A 20,875-nucleotide genomic window follows, 5' to 3' on the forward strand; every position below is an offset into this window, starting at 1 on the left:
GTGCGTCCATTAACATGGTAATAGGAGCGGCCCCCTGGTGCAGGTCTGAGGTGGGAGTGGGGAGGTAGTTTCTTCCTCCAAAGGGGAGGGGGAGCAGGGGCCATCTGTGGGATTTGGGAACACTGCATTCTTATCACACCGCTGCTATCTGCGAGCTGCCCTTGGGAAAATCTCTTCTTCTTTCTGGGCCTCAGTTTCCCCATCTGTGAAAGGAAGGGCCTGGAGTGATCACTCTACAAGCTATGGATATGAAGTTGTTTTTTATGTCTGTTGATGAGAAAAAAGAATTTTTTTTTTTTTTTGGGGAGAGGAAGGGAGAGAGGTGGGGTGGGGGCAGAGGGACAGGGAAAGAGAGGATCCAGAGTAGTCTCCGTGCTGAGCACGGAGCCCAACGTGGGGCTGGATCTCACGACCCCAGGATCATGACATGTCCCCAAACCAAGAGTCGGACAATTAACTGACTGAGCCACCCAGGTGCCTCTATGAGAAAATCTTAACAGTATAAATGATAATAGTAAGAGTAATAGCTAATACTTCCAAAATGCTTGCTGTTACCACCTCTACACATAGTTAAGATATATTGAGTACATAGTAATAATCTTCACCGTGATAATAGCTAACGTTCACTGAGCACTTATTATACACCAGGCATGATTCAAAGCCTTTTACATATATTAACTCCACTGAACCTTCCACTTACGCTCGGCAGTAGGACTGCTCTCATACCCACTTTACAGATGAGCCAACAGAGGTGCAGAGATGGGAAAGGACATGCTACAAGTCACAGAGCTGGGAGGTGACAGGCAGGAGTGTGACCTCTGGCTCCAGAGTTCTTGCTCTTCACCACCAGGCTGTGCTGACATTCCATCCCTGTCACTCAGCCTCCTTCGATCATAGGAGTCATATAGCAACAAGTAATAGTAATACCAGCAGGAGGGAGAAGAACAGCATCGGTGAATCACGGGTCCTTAATCACGGAGTCATGTTCTAAACACTGTGTTCCACCTAAAAATCCTTTCTGTGGCCTCTCCTTGCCCTGGGAGGATTCAAGGTCCTGCTGATCCATCACTGTTCTTTCCATTTTTTTTGGTCTGCCACTCTCTCCTCACCTTCCAAACTGCAAACCGGCTTCCTTCTGGTTCACCTCAGGGCCTTTGCACATGCTGTTCTCAGCCCAGAACAGTCTGCTCCCTTCTCAGATAGCTCCTGTTGGGAGCCTGGTCTGGGTAGAGGGGGAGGGGGAGAGAGAATCTCGAGCAGACCCCCCACCGAGCACAGAGCCTGCCGTGGAGCTTGATCTCACAACCCAGGGATCATGACCTGAGCCCAAAGCAAGAGCTGGACACTCACCCGGCTGAGCCACCCAGACACTTCTTGTATGTTTTAAATACACTCCCTATTTTCCTGGAATGCAACTACTGGACACATTGAAGGAAGACTAGACTATTTCACAGGGAACTTCACCAAGAGGTATTCTCCAGTTTGGAAGATCTCCATATTGGTGGCAACCCCCTCATGTCACCTGAGTTGCCCACACCACCCAGAGCCAGCCAGCGTCGGCACCTGTCACGCTCATTCGTGGTGCCTCTGCACACAGGGCCCTGTGTCACTTTACTCTGTCCTCTAGACCCTCCTTACTCAAAGTGGGGTCCCTGGACCAGCATCAGTCTCACCTGAGAGCTCCTTAGAAATGCAAAATCTCAGCTGCACCTGAGACCCACTGATTTAGAAACTGTATTTTAATAGGATCCCTAGGGATTCATTCAGTTTTGGTAAGTGCTGGCCCAGTGCCCATGTCATATAACAGAGCCACTTAAACACATCATTAAAAAGCCAATATGATCCCCTCGTGGTGATATAAATGAAGACAAACAGGATGTCAGTGAAAATAAGAACAACTTCTGTTTCAACATGGTTGGGCTCCTGTATGTAGCATTACTACAGGACAGTTACAAAATATTAAGAAAACAAAGATGCTTTTGCTACTGGGTAGGGTGCTGGCCTGCAAGGGGCCTCAGAAAGCCTCCGCCTTGCTCTTGTTTCAATTCTGAGGGCCCGGAGGGGCTTTTCAGATCCCTCAGGAATAGCATCAGGTAAAAAGATGGTTGACTCATTAACAGCTAAAAATGGTCTACTTTTACCCAGCACTTACGTGTCAGCTGTTCTTCTTCGGGCCTTTTGCATGAATTATCTCTTTGAATTCCAGCCATGACCCAATTTGATCCCACCATCTCCATTTTACAGATTGAGAAAACTGAGGCCCAGAGATCTTTAGTCACTTGCCCGCGATCACACAGCAAGTACATGGAAGAGCTGAAGAATTTGGGGGTAGGGGGTTTGGCAGGATTTCTCACAGATTATCCCTGAGATGCACAAGGGGGAAATGGTGAGCCTGCAGAGGCTGGCGGCCAGAAGGCCTAGTTTCAGGCCCCTTAGTGGCGGTAGAACCCTGTGCCCGCAGCCCAAAGGCCTCTCGGTTCCGCATCTGTGACAATGGGGTGGGCGGAGGAAGACTGAGATGCTCAGCAGGGGCCAGCATCATTACCACTACTGTCACCCACCAGCCAGCCTCGAGGTCATCCCCACTTACTTCCTCCTCCGGTGCCTGCGCTCCCGGTCCTCCCTCCGCGCATCCGCCTCGTATGCAGCCGGAGGGCCGTGCCGGTGCCGCCGCCTCCGCTCGCCGCCGTCCGGCCCCTCGCCATCGCCCTCGCCGCCCCGGACCGGCCGGCTGCCCTCGCGGTGCCGGGACCTCCGCTCGGCCTTGTCCTCCGCGCCCTCCTCGCCTGGCCTGCGGTGGGTGCGGTGGCGTCGCGGCTCCCCGTCCGCGCCCGTGCGGGGCGAGCTGCTCCGGCTCTCCCGGCTGCCGCCCTGACGGTGCACGTGCCTGCGGTGGGGGTCCCCGACCTTGGCCCGCTCGGCCTCGCCCTCCCAGAAGCCCGGCTGCTCCAGGCTGCCCTCCCGGGCGTGGTGGTCCGACTCGCGGCCGTAAGGCCCCTCCCGGCTCAGCTCGGCCTCCTGGCTGCCGGCCCAGGCCCTGCGGGGGTCCAGGCCCACCGAGCCGCTGGGGTCCCGGGCCCGGTCGTGGTAGCGGGCCTGTTTCCTGAGGAAGTCCTCGGCTCGCTGCTGGCCGAGGCGCTGGTCCACCGTGGGCTCGGCGGCCCGGCTCTTGTTGGTGTTGTTGTTACGGTTCTCCTGGGGATCGACCACCAGTGGCCGGTCCAGGTGGGTCTTCATGTCCGGCCGCAGGTGCCGGGCGTAGGAGGCCTTCCAGCGCTCATCAGGGTCCATCTCGTTGTACAGGGCCTCCCGGCTGGCCAGCAGGTTCTGCTTCCGCATCTCACTGGTCCGCTGCTCCCACACCGACTTGGTGGGCTTCTGGTTCTTCTGTTGCTCCTTCCTGCAAGGGGAGGGCGCGGGGCTTAGAGCACCGCTGGCACTGTGGCCTCCTCTGGCTGCTCCCACTAACGGGAGTCTCAGCCTAGGGGGCGTCTCAGCCCACGTGGTCTTGGCCCGAGGCACTTCGAAGCTCAGAAGGGTATCTTGGCCTGGCTTGGTTATCTCCGCCCAACCAGCTTGTGCAGAAAACTCAACTTGGCTGGACATCCTGGCCTAGCAAGTGCCTTAACCCAGGTGGGTGTCTCCATTCAGCAAGGGGTCTTGGTCTGACTGCATATTTTGTCTAATGGGGGCTCTCAGCCCAGATGGGCGGACCCTGTTGTCCCCTCTACTCTTTTCAAATTGTAGCACATGACCTCCTGGGGGTGTAGCATTGACATTAAAAATATTTTAACTTCTGAGACAGCCAATCAAAAGGACATTGGCCTGGAGCAGATTCTGGAATTGTCCACGGGGTCTGCAGGAGCCTTCGGTTCTGGGTTATGGGAGGTCTGGGTGGTCCCAGGGAGAGCTGGGTTGGGTACTTGGAAGTCTGGGGGACAGCACCTCTTTACCTGCAGCTGCCGATTTACCCACAGGGCCCCTGCTGGACTGCTGGCCAGGCCAGAGCGCAGCCTGGAGATTACAGACTCTTCCAGGGTTTCTGTGTGCACTGATAGTTTTATACAGACCATCCACAGACCATCCTCCAAAACTCACTGGTCTGATTATTTGCTTTCCTAGGCTCCCCTTTCAGAGCCACTTCCTTCCGCTTTGGCCAAGAAAGCCCCCTTCCCACCGTCACGTGATGCGCCACCCCACAGTGTGTAAAGTCCCTGGGACATCCGACATAGGCACGGTTCGGAGTATTGGGGTCAACAAATCTCCCTTTAATCGAGACACCTCAACTCCCACCGCCTCACCACCTCTGCTTCACCAGCAGACTCTGTCCTCTCTGCCTTCATGATCTGTCTGGAATTCGGCTACATCCATCACCCTAATCTGGTCCCACTATCTGTTTTGCAGGGACCAATGTAGTCTTCAACCTGGTCCCCTGACTTCCACCTTGTTCCCCACAGTCTGTTTCCCTGAGAACTGCCAGAGGGCGTCTGTGAGCTCCCAAGTTAGGTCCTGGCCTTCCTGTGCTCAAGAACGGTCTATAGTTTCCCCCTGACTCAGTGCAGACGTCTGAGTCCTGCCCATTACCCACAAGGCCCTGCACGATGTTTGCCACCTGTCTTCACTTCCTCCCACTCTCTTCCCTCCCTCCCTCTATTTCAGTCACCATGGCCCCCTTCATGTTCCCTAAACACAACAGGCACTCTTCCTGCCTCAGGGCCTTTGTATATGCTGTTCCTGCTGCCTGGTATGCTCTTCCCTCACCTCCTTCCACCTTCTCAGGGAGGCCTGCCCTGACAACTTTATTTAAAAGTCCACCTCTCTCGAGCTCTAGCAGGCCCTCCACCCCTTAACCTCTTGTTAATGCTGTCTCCCCAACAGCTAGAACAGGGCTTGGCACAAAGGAGGTGCTTATTAACTATTCATCAAGTAAAAGGGTATGGAAGAGCAGAAGTCCCTCATTCTAAAGCTCAACCCTGTTGGGGACTGCTCCCTGCCCCCACATCATGGATGGGGAGGGGGTAAGGGCTGAGGAGCCTGGAGAGTGTTCTGGACTTGGGGGCACTTACACAGCTATGGACATGTTGGCTGCCGACAGGGGACTCACTTCCGCCACCTCCTTGGCTTTCTGTAGAGCAAGTTTCTGGTTGGCTGCTTCTTCTTCTTCTTGCTCATCCTAAAAGACACACGGAGTCCCCCTTCACAAAATAGGAACTAGGCCTTGGGGCCTCCCCTCAGACCCTACGGCTAATGAGCGGCAACACATGGAATATTTAGAAGCAGATGTGGCCTAGGGGTTGACCCACCAGAGCTGAGGCCCACAGAAAGGAATAGAGCCCAATGTTGGTCAAGGGCACGGCCACCCCCTTGATGTGCAGCCTTGACCTCCAGCTCGTTATTAACCCTATTTTGGCACACAGCCAGGAGAAAACAAAAGGAAAAAAGACCTTTCCTTCCCCACAACGGGGATTTCTCTGCGCCCTGTCTCAATGAGCCAGAAATTAAGGCAGAGATTTTCCTCTCGTTTTACCTTCTGGGTTGTGCTCTCTGAACCAAGACTTTTCAAAAACACTGACTAGCCCCCACGTGCAGAAAATCCCCCCCCTGGAGTCCCATGGCCCATCCCATGCACCGCCGACAGCCTCCAGAAGGGGAATCAGGAGAGGAGCTTATGTTCTCAGCCGGTTAGGTTCAGAGAAGAGGAGGATGGGGGAAGAGATTTTAAAAATACATACAGAAAAAGATGTTTTGGGGCTTTAAATCCTTCTTCAGCCTTCATGCAGGGCCTCATTCGTAAAACAGAAAAGCCAACAAAGAAAAAGCAAAGAAAAAGCAACGAGAAAGAAATGGCCAGAGATGAACCCACCCGTAAGAAGAGTCATGCTGCCGGCAGGACGCCTCTCCCCCTGTGCGGGGATCTCTGGGGCAAGCAGCAACCTTACCACCTGGGAAGTGGTCAGATCAGGACACTCTGCCAGTGACAACACGGAGGTGGGACCCGGCCGGCCACCCCTTCTCATAAGGCCTCCCTTCCTCCTTGGCACCTCACTCAGCATTTCTCAGAGCCCAGTCCCTGGACCACCCGCCTTAGTGGCACTGCAAATGCAGACTCCCAGGCCCCCGGGAGAGCCCGGACTGGGCCCTGGAATCTGCATCTTCAACAAGCGCGCGGGTGAGTATCAAGCATGGGTCAAGTTTAAGCAGCCGGGAATGTGGCAAAGAACGCAAGTTCTAGACCCACCTGGCTTCAGACCCCAGCTCCTCTGCTTACTGTTGATGTCAGGCAAGTTGCCTCTCCTCTCCAGGCCTCACCAGCCTCACCTAAAATTTCTACTCTCCCCGACTTTCCCTCCCTCACTCATCTCCCCAGCACTTCTCCCCATCTGACAAATTTCTTTCTTGTCTGTCTCTCCCGCTGGAATATCAGCCCCAGTGAGGCGGGGGGGGGGGGGGATTTCTGCTTCTTCTGTTCACTGCCACGTCTTTGGCTCCTAGAACAGGCCATGCTCACAGTAGGTGCTCGATAAATGCTTTTGGATGAATGACACAGCCTGTAAACTTGCTTCTTGGGGTTTCTGTGAAGATTCAATGAGATGAAACACCCCAGAGGCTTAGCAGGGTACCTGCCTCGTATGAAAGACCCAAGAAATGCTTGTGGAATAAATGAAGGAATCACTGTGGGTCTGGAAGAGAATGTTCGTTCTCCAAAGACCGTCTTGCCTCTCTTGCTCCCCGGCTCCCAGCCTCCCGACGCACCCGCTCCCGGAGACAACCTCTGAGGATAGGTTCATGGAACCTGGATGAGCACAAGGTCTGATCAGCCCCTGCAGCCAGCCAGCACCATGGTGACCAGGCCCGGGGCCGTGTGCTTGGGGTAGCAGAGACTTCCGATTTCCCCCCCTTTTGGAGCGGGGCCCAGGAAACTCTCTCTCCCTCCTGCCAGGGCCAACAGATGGAGGGTTTGGCAGCGTCCACTCAATTCGGTTCAACACCTCCAGGCTTGGGAGATGGGGCCATGAAGCGGAGGGATGCCCTAGGCCTGGCCCTCCTGGGCGGACAGAAAGGCTCTGCACATGTTCTCTTAATGGGATGGGGCTGTTTCCCAACACCCTCCTTTCAAATTGCAAAAATAGGTGCCTGGCTTCCTTTGCGCAATGCACAACCTGTATAACCATTCCCCACGGCCCTGCTCATGGGCTATCCCAGGGCGGTGAGCTGTGTGACTGAAAGTTATGTTGCCTCCTCTGTGCCTAGCTGAGCTGGACCCGAGTACCAGGGAAGTGTGAAGCTGCTCGAAGGAGGCATCCACCAGAAAGTTTTGCCCGGGGCAGTTCAATATTACTGATAGGACTGAAAACTGGACTTCTCGCACGGATGGCTCTCAGCCCCGTCTCCCAAAATTGTCTCCTGACTTCATTTTCTTCTGCTCTTCCTTCATTTCTGCTCCTTGAGGGCATCACATCTCTCCTTTCTCAGCTCCTAGCTATGCGGCAAGGCCACTGAACCCCTCTGGACCTCAGCTTTCCCATCTATGAAATGGGAAGCAGAGTAAATCCCCATCTCTCACTGTGGTTGTTATTTTGTAACTTTTCCTGCTCCAGCTGGGGCTCCAGCTAAAGCCAGCAGAGCCTGTAGTAGAAAGCTCAGGTTCTAGAGCTTGCCAGGCCTAGATACCCAGCCTTCCTTTTACGAGCTCTGCCCAGTGAAAGCTCTAGGGCCAGATCGTGCCTCGTGACTAACACAGGCTTCCTTTATTGAGCACTTACTGTATAGCAAGAACCGGGTTGAGTGCCTGACATGCGTTGTGTGATGCTATAAATAGTACCTGTTATTATCCTACCATCTGGGGCCAGTGACTTGGCCTTTCTGAGCCTCAGTTTCCCCTTCTGCAAAAGGGAGATGGCAGCAATGCCTGGCACTGTAAGCATCAATTAATTCTTTACTCCAGTCACTTGGAGGCAAAGTCTGGCCAGCTCCCAAGCTCCCGGGTACAGGCATTGAGCCTCAGGACCCTGTGCAGGTTCTAGTCCATCTGTCCTATCCTTTCAGCTCTAGGGTGGTGACAGTGCCTGCTAGCCGGGGGGCTACACCATTCCTTGGAGGTCCCTTGATGCCGCCCACTCCCTCTAAGGGGCACTCCAGTGGAGTGTGCCATCTGTTTCCTGCGGCAGACCTGCTACCTTAACCGCCTTCCACCTCCTCTGTTGTGGGATCCACTTGGTGCGGGACAGTCTGTTTCGGGGAGAGGGTGGGTCTCCTCCCTGGCCCAGTGCATCCAGGGCGAAAGCTCTAACCCTGTCCACAGCCCCCACGCCCAGCCCAGTCCTGATCTGCCACGAGCGAGTGGTAACTTTGCCACAGGGAGAAATGGTCTCCCACCAACTCCACCTTGGTGAGCTCCTGGGCGTTGGCCAAATTGTCCACCGCGATGGCTAAGAACACATTCAGGAGGGTGTCTGCAGGCGCTGGAGTCAGGGAAAGCACCGCCACTGGGACCCTGGCTACTCGGAACCTCCTGGGTAACTATCCCCCCACCCCCACCCCAGCACCCTCTCCATGCCGCCCACCTGCTCCACCAGCCGCCCAGGCCTGCCCCACCTCCCCCACGGAGGATACAGTTCCCGAAGAGCGTCAGCACGATGAAGTAGATGGAGAACACCATGCCGCCCTGCACACCCCCCTGAGACTTGATACCGTCATACATGACCTCATTCCAGTCTTCGCCCGTCAGGATCTGAAAGGGGATGGAGAAACACACAGCCAGCTCCTCTCAGCCACGGGCCGCGCGGAGACGAAGCTGGGGGGCTGGAACCTGCCTGCGGTGGCTCTCCCTGGGCCCTCGTCTTGGGTGTGTGTGGGGGGTTCTCATCTCGTTTGTGAGTGGGAAGGGCCATCCCTGTCCTGAGGGCCCTCTGCCCGGCTTCTAGGAAAAGGTGACCTTGGGGGAGCCACAAATCTTTCTGCAACTCTGTCTTCCCTGGTGCGACAAGGGATTTGTTACAGATGGGAGCTGTGCCCCTTAAATGCACTGCTTGAAGCTCTCAGCCCTGATGGGACAGTATTTGGGGATGGGGTAGGTGAGGTCACACGCTGGTGGGTCTCTCGGGATAGGATCGGCGCTGTTCTTTCTAAGAATAGACACCAGAGAACACGCTCTGTCTCTCTCTCTGGGCCAGATACGGAGGTGACCATCTATAAACCAGGAAGAGAGTCCTACCCAGGAACAGACCCCGTGAGCGCCCTGGTCACGCACTTCCAGCCTCCCAAGCTCTGTCACTTAAACCACATTGTCACTGGTCCTTCTGGATTGCTGGGCCTGGGGGCAGGGCGGGAGCCAGTGACCAGAGGACACATGAGGTACAGGGATGCAGGAACTAAGATAAGTTACCCAGATGCTTATGGGATGCCATGCTCATTGGAAAAAAAAAAAAATCCAGCTTCCCTCCTTTATAATATTTTCATTAGGATAAAGTAAATATAAAAGAACTCCAAAAATGTCAATCCGTTAATGCAGGCTTCTCAGCCTCGGTGCTGCTGACATTTGGGGTTGGGTCACTCTCTGCGGGGGGGCTGTCCTGTGTACGGTGGGGAGCTGAGCCACGGCCCTGGCCTCCACCCACCAGAGGCCTGCAGCATCCCTCCCCCAGAGCTGTGACACCCAGTAGTGCTTCCAGAACTTCCAAGTGTCCCTGGAGGACAGAATCCCTCTTGGACAAGAAGCCCTGTGCTAAAAATACATGGGTGGTGATTACGGCTGCTAACAGTCATGCATATGGGGGCTCAGAACTTCATGGACGGTTGCCCTTTTCCAACCCTGGTCTAGGGGGTCTCATTTAGAAATTACCCTCCCAGAAGTGGGAGAGAGTGAAGTCATACTTTCCATATACTCTCTGTCCCCCTCACCCCAAAGAGGCAGAAACTACCAGAAAGGCTCTGGAGGTCCCAGCCAGGATAGTCCCAGATGTCAGGGCATATGTCCACCTTGGTGCAGAAGTTGGTTTGGGGAGACCACTCAAAGGTCTATTTGCCTTAGAATATGGGATCAGGATGTCTTCCAATCTGAGGAGGATGGGCCTATTGCTACCCTCTGTCTTTTACTTCCTCTATTCTGATGCTTTGACATGGGGGGGGGGGCATGGCTTGCTGACCTTGGAGGGAATTAGGGCTGGCTAATTCCTACAAAGAGTAATCAACTTGCTTGTGAGTACACTTTTCAAATGCAAACCAGTCAATCCAGAGCCTGTACTCCCAACCACTTTCTCCAGAGGCTCTTACACTTAGAGCCCCAAATCCCCTGCCCTAGGCACTCAGGGCGGGTACCAGCCAACCCAAGCAAGACAGCCCTGATGCCCAGAGCCCACTGAGATCATTCAAACTAGCCAATTCTGAATCTGCTTAGCCTGCCTCGCCGATCCCTCTTGCAGAAACCACAGTCAAAGCCTTGGGTTCATGTTCCCCCTCCCTTTCCTTCCTGACCCACCCTGGGGCTTCCCGGTGTGGCCCTGTGTGGCAAGCATGTACTCCCTCTCTTGGGTTCTGCAAGTATAACAAGCTGTCTGTCCAATGGCAGTGGTCCACTGATCTGTTGGCCTCACCATATCTGAATTAATGATAAAACCTGTATTTTAAAATAGAGGGGCAAGGCAAAGCAGAGAAAGAGGGATTTAAAGAAGCCCCTTGTATACTGAATGGGAGCGTTAAACTTTTTGACACCAGGGGCATCTCCCGTGGGGCTGGGTGAAGACCGTACCTGAAACACTGTCATTATTGCTGCTGGAAAAGTGTCGAAGTTGGTAGGAGGAGTCCCCTCATCAAAATTAAACCTGCAGGGAGGACACACGCATTTCACATTGGCCCCACCCTGGGTGCTCTGAGGGCTTGGCTCAGCATCCTGTCTCCAGGGCAACATCTCCAGCATCTCTGTTCTCCAGAAGGACCCCCTGACTGGTACCCGGGGCCCCTGACTGGTACCCCGGGGTGAGTGCATTGGACATCGAGGCCATGCGGAGGGTGGTCTGAGGGATGGAGGTGAGCCTGAGTCTCTGGATGCTTTGGACCTGGGTCTGGGGACACTTGACCTGAGGCAAGCAGAAGTCGGGGAATCTGCTCAGCACTTACTGGCCGCCAAAGAGTTGCATTCCCAAAAGGGCGAAGACAACGATGAACAGGAAAAGGAGGAACAACAGGCTGATGATAGATTTCATGGAGTTGAGAAGAGAGACGACCAGGTTCCTGAGAGATGCCCAGTACCTGCCAACAGCGGCCAGGTGGGGGAGGGGCGGTGAGGACAGGAGAGCTGAGCCCACTTCCCACCGCGTTGGAGGGGGCTCCAACCCTGGTCCCCCTCCCCACCCCTGCTGGGATGCCAGGGAGCTTCAAGGACTTACTTTGTGACTTTGAAAATACGCAATAACCTGAGGGCTCGTAACACGCTGATTCCAAAGGATGTGCCGGGTTTTATGACGGCCCAGATGACCTCGAAGATGCTCCCGATGATAACCTAGAACAGAGAACCTGGTCTTATGTCCAGGGACCTTGAAAACATGCCCTGGCTCTAAAGCTTGCAGGAATCCAACCAAGCTAGCCCCTGGATGGAAACAGGGGGAGGGTCTCAGACTCCTCTCATCTCTTTCTTGAAGTTGATTAATAGGTCACACCGAGCAAAGAATTCCTGAAATGCACAACTGCAAAGTGAAGATCCATGTAACTTCCATCTCCATTAAGAAATAGGACATGTCAACACCCCAGAAGCCTCGAGAGACCCCTAGAGATAACCACCATCCTGAATTTTGTAATAACCATTTCCTAGCATCTTTAAAAAATGGAAGTGAAATTCACATAAGACAAAACTCACCATCTGAAGCACGCAACTCAGTGGCATTTAGCACATTCACAGAGTTATGTGACCTTCACTTCTCTCCAGTTACCAAAATATTTTCATCGCCTCCAAAAGGGAGTCCAACCCCATGAGCACTGCCCCCATCCCTCCACCGCCCCAGTAACCACTAATCTGCTTCCGGTCTCAATGGATTTGCCTGTTCTGGACATTTCATTTAAATGGAATTATGCAGTCTGTGACCTTTTGGGTCTGGCTTCTTTCACTTAGCATAATGTTTTCAAGGTCCTTGCCTTTTTAAAGTTTTCAAGCATCATCCCTAGCCAATACACTTTAATTTTATCCATTTGAACTCCCATGGGCAGAACCATGCTGTACGGACTGATTTTTGTCAGGGTCTGCCTCCTTTTGTGCAATACCATGCAGGTGAAATTCACCCAGCTGTTGGGTGTGACTGTTGCTGGTTGTCTCTCACCCCCGTGGAGAATTCCATTATATGGCTAAGTCACAACTTGTTTATTTATCCGTGCTACTGTAAAGGGATGTTGCATTATTCGGTTTGGGACTGTTACAAACACAGCCACACAGATCATTCTTGTGAGTTGCTGTTGCATGAACCTCTAGAATCGCCAAGTCTCCCCTGCAAAGGAAGGTCTGCACACCTCCCTCCCACTGGCAGTTGGCTAAATATTTTGGGGGCTCTGCATCTCCACCAATATTTGGGATTACCCTCTCATTCCTTCTGCATTCAGCTGAGGCTCTCGCATCCAGGGATGACCCCTATCCTTCCCTTTCTGATGTCCCCAGGCCTCAGCCATGTTAGGTAAGAGCTGCAGAAATGAATTCCTTACCAACCAGAGCACTTACCCCACAGTCAAAGCAGTTGAAGGAAGAGTGGAAGTAAGGCCGCGTCCCAAGCCCGTACATTTTTATAAACATTTCGGACATAAAGAGTCCTAAGAAAATGAATTCTGCATAGTCTAGAAAGGAGTGGGGGGAAACAGAGAGGAGGTTAGGTTTGTGGGGTGGGGGTGGCTCCCCGTGGCTTTGACTTTCCTGTTAATAGCTATCCTGTCCTGCTCTGGCCTGGGAGGCAGGGACAGAGGACAGTTGTTGGTGGCCTCAGCCAAAGATTATGCAAGGCTTCCTTTCCATGGGGCTCAGGTTCTCCTCTGTTAAAGGGGAGGAACAACAATTGCCCACCCCCCACCCTCCAACCCACCATGGCCTGACTAATCTTAAAAAGGAGTGAAGAAAAGTTCCGTGGCTTTCCACCTTGTAGTTTCTGCCCTGGTTCAGTGATAACAGCTGGACACGGGACATGGCCAAGGACCTAGGTTTTGTGATGGCTGGTGGGTTCCTGGGTGCTGACCATGTTTTTAAAACTAATGAACCAACAAACTAACTGACTAACTAATAAAATAGCAATGGTCCCAGGATGTTAGTGTGTCATAATCTAAGAATGATGATCAATCTCCTTTTATATTCCTGAGCTTGCAAGGAAAAATAGAAATAGAAATCATAATGGTGTCCTTTTAGTAATCCTTGTGTCGGGGATTTAGCTGGAGATTCAAGGGCAGCCCATCTAAGGTACAGCTTTTCTGCCAACTTGGAAAACCCATCTGAGGTCCCCTGGAAAAATCCGGTCTGACTGGTGTCTAAAAGTCTTGAACAAGATCAAGCATTCTTGTTCTTTGTTGAGAAGGCATAATGGTGTAAATGCCCTGGGGAGAGGTAACATAAGGGTAATTTGTTTGCTCCAGCAAAGACATGGCTAATTTCAGGACCCTTTCTCGGAGAGCTTTCTTGGTAGGGTGGGAGGATGAGTCATCATGAAGGGTATGGATACTCACCCAGTGGATGGGAAGGGGGGATATGGCGGGGTCTGAGGGGGAAGAAAACGTATAAAAAGGAAGCTGGAGGACCCAAACTTCCAAGAATGTCAATTTTGGTCACATAACTAATTCTGTTTGAAAGTCAAGGGTATTTATTATACCATTCTTTTAAGAGATGGTTTGAACTGTCAAGGTCCTTCATACTCATTCCTGATTGAAACTTCCCCTTAGTTTTTTGGACTCAAGGGAGCTCCTAGGATCTGAAGGAAATCAGGGTCTCCAGGATCATCAGGCCAAGATATCAGTGAGGGAAATATGTCTACAACATCTGGTGTATTCTAAGAACCACCAGAAACAACTCTGGGAGTACTTAAGAGTTTCTGAGGTGCTTGCTTCCCAGTTACCATGGAAACCTGATTTCTGGCAATGCACAAGACCTGAGAGAATTGTCTATAGCACTGGTGGGTCTGGAAGAACTTTCAGGGCCGTCAACTCCAATTTCCAGATGAGAAATTCAAGACCCCAAGAAACTACCACACTTCACTGATTCCAAGACAAACACTTTTGTTCAGTTTGACATCTGTGTATTCAGGGTATATCTTAAAATTGACATGTCCCAGTTTAAGATGGTAGCACTGCTTTATTTCTTAGCGGCAAATAAAAGAAAAGGGTGCTTTATAACTGAAGATGCTTTCAACTGATGGATGATGGGAGTGACTTGTCCGGGGTCACATGATGAGTTAGGAGCAGTGCAGACACTGAGAATCCAGGTCACCTGGTGACCAGGGAAGGGATCTGTCATCAGATCCCTTGGATTCTAGGTTCAAATCCTGGCTTTGTCACTTACTAGCTGTGTGACCCTGGGCAAGTTACTTAACCTCTCTGTGTCTCAGTTTTCTCAACTGGGGATAATTAGAGGACCATTACAGACACAGAGTCCCAGGGCAGGAAGTTCCAACCCCCTGCTCCTGAACCAGGACAGACAGAGCAAAGTGATTAGTGTGGAGAATATAGGAGATTAAAAATAGACTACAGAAGAGGTTAAGACAAGAAGTAAAGAGTCCTCATTTGTAAGACTCGAGGGGGACCAAAGCAATTACTAAGGTTGGAACTAGGTCAGGGCTCTCAGAAGGAGAGCTGGTCCCTGGGGGGTGTCCTGAGGGGTCAACAAATGTGACTGAGAACAAGAAAGGTTACAAGGAAACAATGACCTGGACCAGGCTTCCGGGCCTCTCTAGCCTGAAGACTAGACTACCTCCAGTGGCTGTCTGGGTGAATTCCAAATCAGGTCAGAAGGGGAAAGAAGCCACAGACCTAAGTTCACAAACATGCAGGAGGAGAGTAGCCAGCAGGCAAAAAGGTTTAGGGAAATCTTCTCTTAGGGTTCAGAAGTCCGAGCCAGGGCATGGACTCGCCTTCCGCACTGCCCAGACACTATTCTTATTGATTCCTCAGAACTCTTTGTTTTTTAAATCCTAGTCAGAAGTCTCCCTACCTTTCACTGCTACTCCTCACCCCCACCTGGCCATTGACTCTGATACTGTCTTATGCTAACTCCTGGAATCTGGGAATAGGTCCAGTGGGGCAAAGCCTTCCTTAGGGGTCCTTGTTTCCACTGAAGGAGAAAGAGGCCCTCACACTTGTTGGAGGAGATCTTCTAGAAATGAATTCTAGGTTTAAGGAAGTCAAAAAGGGCAAGAGAGGAAAGGCAGAAGGTTTGAAAGAAGAGGAGAGAAGCCGGGAGTGTCAGAAATGAGTAGAGAGATTGGGGACAACATAAGGGCCACTCTTTGTCCCTAAAGCATTCCCATCTCTCAACCACAAATTACTTATTTTAACATCCTCAGAAATGGGCCCATTAGTTAGATGTGTGTTTCTGTCTCTATCTGGCTGTCCTGTGGTCTCAACCCTTTTCTGTCTCTCTTCCAATGCCCCTCTCACCCCTATGGCTCTCTCCTAAAAAAGCACCACTGCAGTATTTGGTGGCCCGAATTCCAGCTTCCAGCCCCCAGGCCCAAAGGAGTTGGGCTCTGATATTGTGGTAGCAGTTACAGACACATCCAATCGAAAGGACAGGTTCAACATGAGCCAAGGAAGGAACACGGGCCACCGGAGGACAAGGGGAAAAGGTTTATGGAAGGGATTAGGGAGCGGGCGGGGGCAGGGCGGGGTGGTACTCACAGAGGAAGTCGGAGAGCCACTCGGGCTGGTTGTAGTGAACAATAGCAACACAGAGCGTGTTGAGGGCTACCAGACTGAGCACAGTCCAGTAGAAGGCCTGAGTTTTGACCATGCGGCGGATGTAGAAACGCATCCTCCTCTCCTTTTTGTGAAAAAAAGTCGAGTTCTCCAGCTTGGCACTTTTAATGCTGGCTCGGGCGAAGGGAGACCCTGCCAAGGAAAGGATGGAGAATGTCAGGGTGTTCCTGTGGAGGAAATTAACTGATGTGCGGCCCAGGCACGGAATCTGGCCAGGGGATCCATTAGCCTCCCCGGGGAGCACTCTGGCCCGAGGGAATGATCATGACCCAGGGCTTAGCTTTCCAGAGATGGAGCTAACAGGAAGGCGGAAATACCCAACGAGCGCTCTGGATGTCGGGGGTAGGCAGAGGGCTCTTCGCTGATGGAGTCAACTTTCTGTGTCTCCTTCTCCTGGTCACATCTGATGATTCTGGGGGTCATGCCATGGGGGGGATGACGAACGAGCTCAGGACCCTCAGTGCAGAGGCAAGCAGCAGAGCTTCAAGCTTGGGAGGCCTCCCGGAAGAGGTGTGAATCGGACCCTAGTTTTCATGGACACCTCACTTTAGGCATGATCACCGAGGAATGAGCCTCCAAGGGATCTGCCTGCATATACTTTTACTTGTGGAACATCTACTATGTGCCAGACTCTCTTCTAGGTGTTCCAGATACACTAGTTAACAGACAGAGCCCTGGCTTTCTGGGTCCAATCTCCATTTGGGGAGAGAGACAGGAAATACAATAAAAAGTAAATTAGTAGTGTGAGGGAAGTTATAAAATACTTTGGGGGAAAAAGAAACAGTAGTGTAACGGGATGGGGAACCCCAGGAAGGGCCATGGGGCAATCTGCCATATTAAGTCAAGCGGTCAAGGTGAAGGTGTTGACCTAAATCATCTCAGTAATGAAGGAAGAGTTAACAGGTCTTGAGGCAGCAATATGCCTCCTGGCATATTTGGGGAGTGGCATCTGGAAACCAGTATGGCTGGAGCGGAGTGGTTGAGGGGGAGAGAAGGAGGTGGTTAGGACAGGAAGCGGACAGTGTGGAACAAGCAGTGCATTATGGGCTGTGCCGAGAACCTGGGCTTTTGCTCTGAATGAGATGAGGACCCCAGAGGTCTGAGCAGAGGAGGGACAGGACCTGACTCAGGTGCTCACAAGCACCCCTGGGCAGCCATGGGGGGAACAGACTGTGGAAGGCCAGGGCAGGAAGAGAGAGGAGGCGACAGCCCTGGTCCAGGCCAGCAATGATGCCACTTGGCTCCAAGGTGGCAGAGAAAGCAGAAGAGTGGGCAGATTAGGGATGTGTTACTTAACGGAGAAGTCAACACCCACCGCGGGATCAAGGGTGGGTATGAGAGAAAGGGAGGAGCCAAGGTTTTGGGTCTGAGCCCCTGGAGGGACAGAGCTGCCATGCGGTGAGTGTGGACGGGTTTGTGGGGCGGTTTGGAGCTCGGTTTTGGATGAGCTGTTTTAATCTTCTAAATGATTTCTTCTTGAAAACGTTCAGTGGCACTCATTTGTTTGTTTATTGTGCTTTGGCTCCTTCACTCCTTCCTCTGTTCACAGCTTGTTCACTGACCCACGTATCCATTAGCTGATGTGTCCAGTTACGCGTTCGTCCACGCGGCTTGTGCACCAACCCCATCCCACCAGGCAGGCATGGGACATGGCAGACATCTCGCAGGATGCCACTTCCTTCCTGGTCACCAAATTCTACTCAGCAGCAGCGGGCCAGGCATGGTGGCTGGACCCCAATCTCATGTCTATCACCCACCTGACCTCACAGGCATTGAGAACCCCAGGGTGGCTCTTCAAGGGCCTTCCCACTTGGGACATTTCTGGCCCCGGTCTCTGCAGCTCCCGAAGGTGTGCCCAGACCCGCAGGCATCCACAGGGTGTGGCAGAGAGAAATGAGACTCTTGAAGGTCTCAGGTCAGGTTCGAATGCTCCGTGGGGAGGAGGGAGAGAAAGAGAGTTGGGGTAGAGCTCAGTCACTGGGCAAGAGGGTCCCCATCCCTACTCATGGTGGAGCCACGCTGAAAAGCTGGCTCTTTCACCAACCACCAAATGACCTTGGGCAAGTCACCTTGCATCTTGGGGCTCCAGTGTCTCAATCTGTAAACTGGGGACAACCACACTTCCTACCTCGCAGAGCTGTGGGGAGGAATGCATCTTAGCATGATGCTGGCACAGTATGCTTATTGGCCATGATAATCTTCTATAATCCCAAGAGCTACAGTGAGGATCTGGTTCATGCACCAACTTATAGAGCAAGTTTTTCCTGATCACTGGCCTGGAGACACATCCCTCAATCCCAGCACTCACAAGGAAGGGAGAGAGAAACAAATGTTAATTGAACACCTACTACATGCTAGGTCTCTATTAGCTATATTGTACCTGTGTATTGTCATCTGTGTTGTATTTCACGCTCCACCTTGCACCATCCTTATCTCTTATTTTTCTCTGTGGTCTGGAATTATAATTGTGGGGAATCTTTAGATCTTAAAAATACATTTTTAAAAGATTTTATATATATATTTTAAAGATTTTAAATTTATTTGACAGAGAGAGAGAGAGAGATCACAAGCAGGCAGAGAGGCAGGCAGAGAGAGAGAGGAGGGGAAGCAGGCTCCCTGCTGAACAGAGAGCCCGATGTGGGGCTCGATGCCAGGACCCTGAGACCATGACCTGAGCCGAAGGCAGAGAGGCCCAACCCACTGAGCCACCAGGTGTCCCAAAAGATTTTATATATTTGACAGAGAAAGACACAGTGAGAGAGGGAACACAAGCAGGGGGAATGGAAGAGGGAGAAGCAGGCTTCCCGCCAAGCAGGGAGCCTGGTGCAGGGCTCGAACCCAGAACCCTGGGATCATGACCTGAGCTGAAGGCAGATGCTTAATAACAGAGCCACCCAGGTGCCCCTTAAAAATTTAAGGCACCCTTTAAAGATATAAGAGATTTTATGAAACCCAACAGATCCAAGATATTATAATTTCCGTATAGCATCAGTATAAATCTATGTTAAGGAGATAGTTTACACCTTTTTTTTTTTTTTTTTTTTTTTTTGGTACTAGGACTTCAGATCTGATGTATTAGAATGAAGCACATTTTGGTTCTCACCAGCTGTACTTAAGGGATCAAGAGCTATAGGTGGCCAGTAGCAGTCTAGAATGTTCTCTGGTGAGGACAACAGTCTGTCACCACCAAGGCTTGATCTGGGGATTTGGGTAATTTACTGGTCCTTAAAATTCTCTGTAAATGGAAATAGGTCCTGCCTAAGTTGTGGGTTGGACTGTGTGTCTTAGAGAGATGTGCTGAACTCCTAATGCCTGGTACTCGAGAACACGACCTTACTTGGAAGGAGTCTTCGTGGTTGTAATCAGGTTAAGACAAGGTCACACTTGATTTGGGTGGGTCCCAAATCCCACGACTGGTGTCCTTATAAGAAGAAAAGAGCCACACAGGTGCTCAGGAGGGCCACGTGGCAACAGAGGCAGAGACTCGAGTAATGCACATAGAAGCCAAGGATCCCCAACACTCCCAGAAGCCACGTGGGGCAGGGAACAGATTCTCCCCTGAAGCCTTTAGGGGCAGCACAGCCCTGCCAATATCTTGATTTTAGTTTGGACTTCTCACCTCCAGAACAGTGAGAAATCAGATTTCTATTGTTAAGCCCCCAGTCTGTGCTATTGAAATATGGCAGCCCTCATAAATGGATACATGCACCCCATTCTGCATAAAACCCAGTTTAAAAACTCCTCCTTCATGAAACTTTCTTTGCTTTACAACCAAATACCTCCCAGCCCACACAGCCAGCCATTAGGTTCCTCATAATTAGTCTTTGTCGCTTTTAAGTAACTTAAACTTATCTAATTACTTTTTTCATTTCAGAAGTAATGCCCATCACTAATTTGTATGTTTTAGAAAAATGTCACATAGAAAGTAAAAATACCTTGCAATCCTCCAAATTCCACATTAAAATTTTTTTCAATTTCCACATTTTTATTAAGTAGCTCTTATACTTAATATTGTTCTTAAAATGGGATCATAAATTTTATATAATGCTGTGCAACTTGCTTTTTTCACTGAGAAATTGATTTCAAACATTTTTCCATGCCAGTAGAAACCTTGTTCTTTTTCCTGGCCATGTAATAGTCCATCATGTATAAATAATGTAATTTCTTTAGTCATTTACCCATTTCTGGGCATGTGGGTTGTTTCTGGTTTTCCCTCTTTAAAAAATTTTTTTGTTTTATTTCTTTATTTGACAGGGAGAGAGAGAAAGAGAGCTAGAGAGAGACATGAGAAAGGAGGTGCTACAGAAGGAGAGGGAGAAGATTCTCCACTGGGCAGAGAGCCCGATGTGGGGCTTGATCCCAGAACCCTAAGATCACAACCTGAATGAAGCCAGATACTTAGCCGAGTGAGCCACCCAGGTGCCCCATGGTTTTCACTTAAAAAAAAATATTATATTTTTAAGTAAGCTCTACACCTAATGTGGGACTCGAACTCATGACCTTGAGATCAAGAGCCGCATGTTCCACTGACTGAGCCAGCCGGGCACCCCTGGTTTTCACTCTTTTGAACACCAGAAACAACACTGTTGAGAAGAGGCATAGGCCTTTTGCACACATGGAAGAAATGCTTTTGAAGTGGAAATGCTAGGTCAAAGAATATAAACATCTATAATTAAATAATACCAAACCATATATCAGAAACACTGCGGATTACACTCCTGCCAACAGCATATGACTATGCTCATTTCCCCACATCCTTGCCAACACTGAGTAGTATCACTTTTTCATTTTTTCTAGAATGACTGATGAAAATAATTTCTCCATCAATTAAGAGCAGGTGCCTAATCTTATCCATAGGGGAGACCCTGACTTGAGTATACCAAATTTTATTTTTTTAGCACCTGGCATTTAAAACAAGAGGTCTGAACAAAATGTGTCCGCCTATCAA

General features: G+C 51.1%; 1 protein-coding gene across 8 annotated transcripts in view; it reads right to left on the reverse strand.

Annotated features, from left to right (window-relative positions):
• Positions 1 to 20,875, reverse strand: part of CACNA1A (calcium voltage-gated channel subunit alpha1 A) — a 286,734-nt gene that overhangs the window by 71,420 nt on the left and 194,439 nt on the right. For all 8 annotated transcript variants that reach the window (XM_059160169.1, XM_059160170.1, XM_059160168.1 and 5 more), the window contains 9 exons: positions 15,850 to 16,059; positions 12,701 to 12,813; positions 11,385 to 11,497; positions 11,116 to 11,247; positions 10,748 to 10,820; positions 8,614 to 8,731; positions 8,386 to 8,453; positions 5,067 to 5,173; positions 2,591 to 3,400 (listed from right to left, as the gene is read on the reverse strand). In XM_059160169.1, coding sequence (XP_059016152.1) covers positions 2,591 to 3,400; positions 5,067 to 5,173; positions 8,386 to 8,453; positions 8,614 to 8,731; positions 10,748 to 10,820; positions 11,116 to 11,247; positions 11,385 to 11,497; positions 12,701 to 12,813; positions 15,850 to 16,059 — 1,744 coding nt within the window. The remainder of the gene's footprint in view (positions 1 to 2,590; positions 3,401 to 5,066; positions 5,174 to 8,385; positions 8,454 to 8,613; positions 8,732 to 10,747; positions 10,821 to 11,115; positions 11,248 to 11,384; positions 11,498 to 12,700; positions 12,814 to 15,849; positions 16,060 to 20,875) is intronic.

Source organism: Mustela lutreola, chromosome 2 (genome assembly GCF_030435805.1).
Source record: "Mustela lutreola isolate mMusLut2 chromosome 2, mMusLut2.pri, whole genome shotgun sequence".
Lineage (NCBI taxonomy): Eukaryota > Metazoa > Chordata > Mammalia > Carnivora > Mustelidae > Mustela > Mustela lutreola.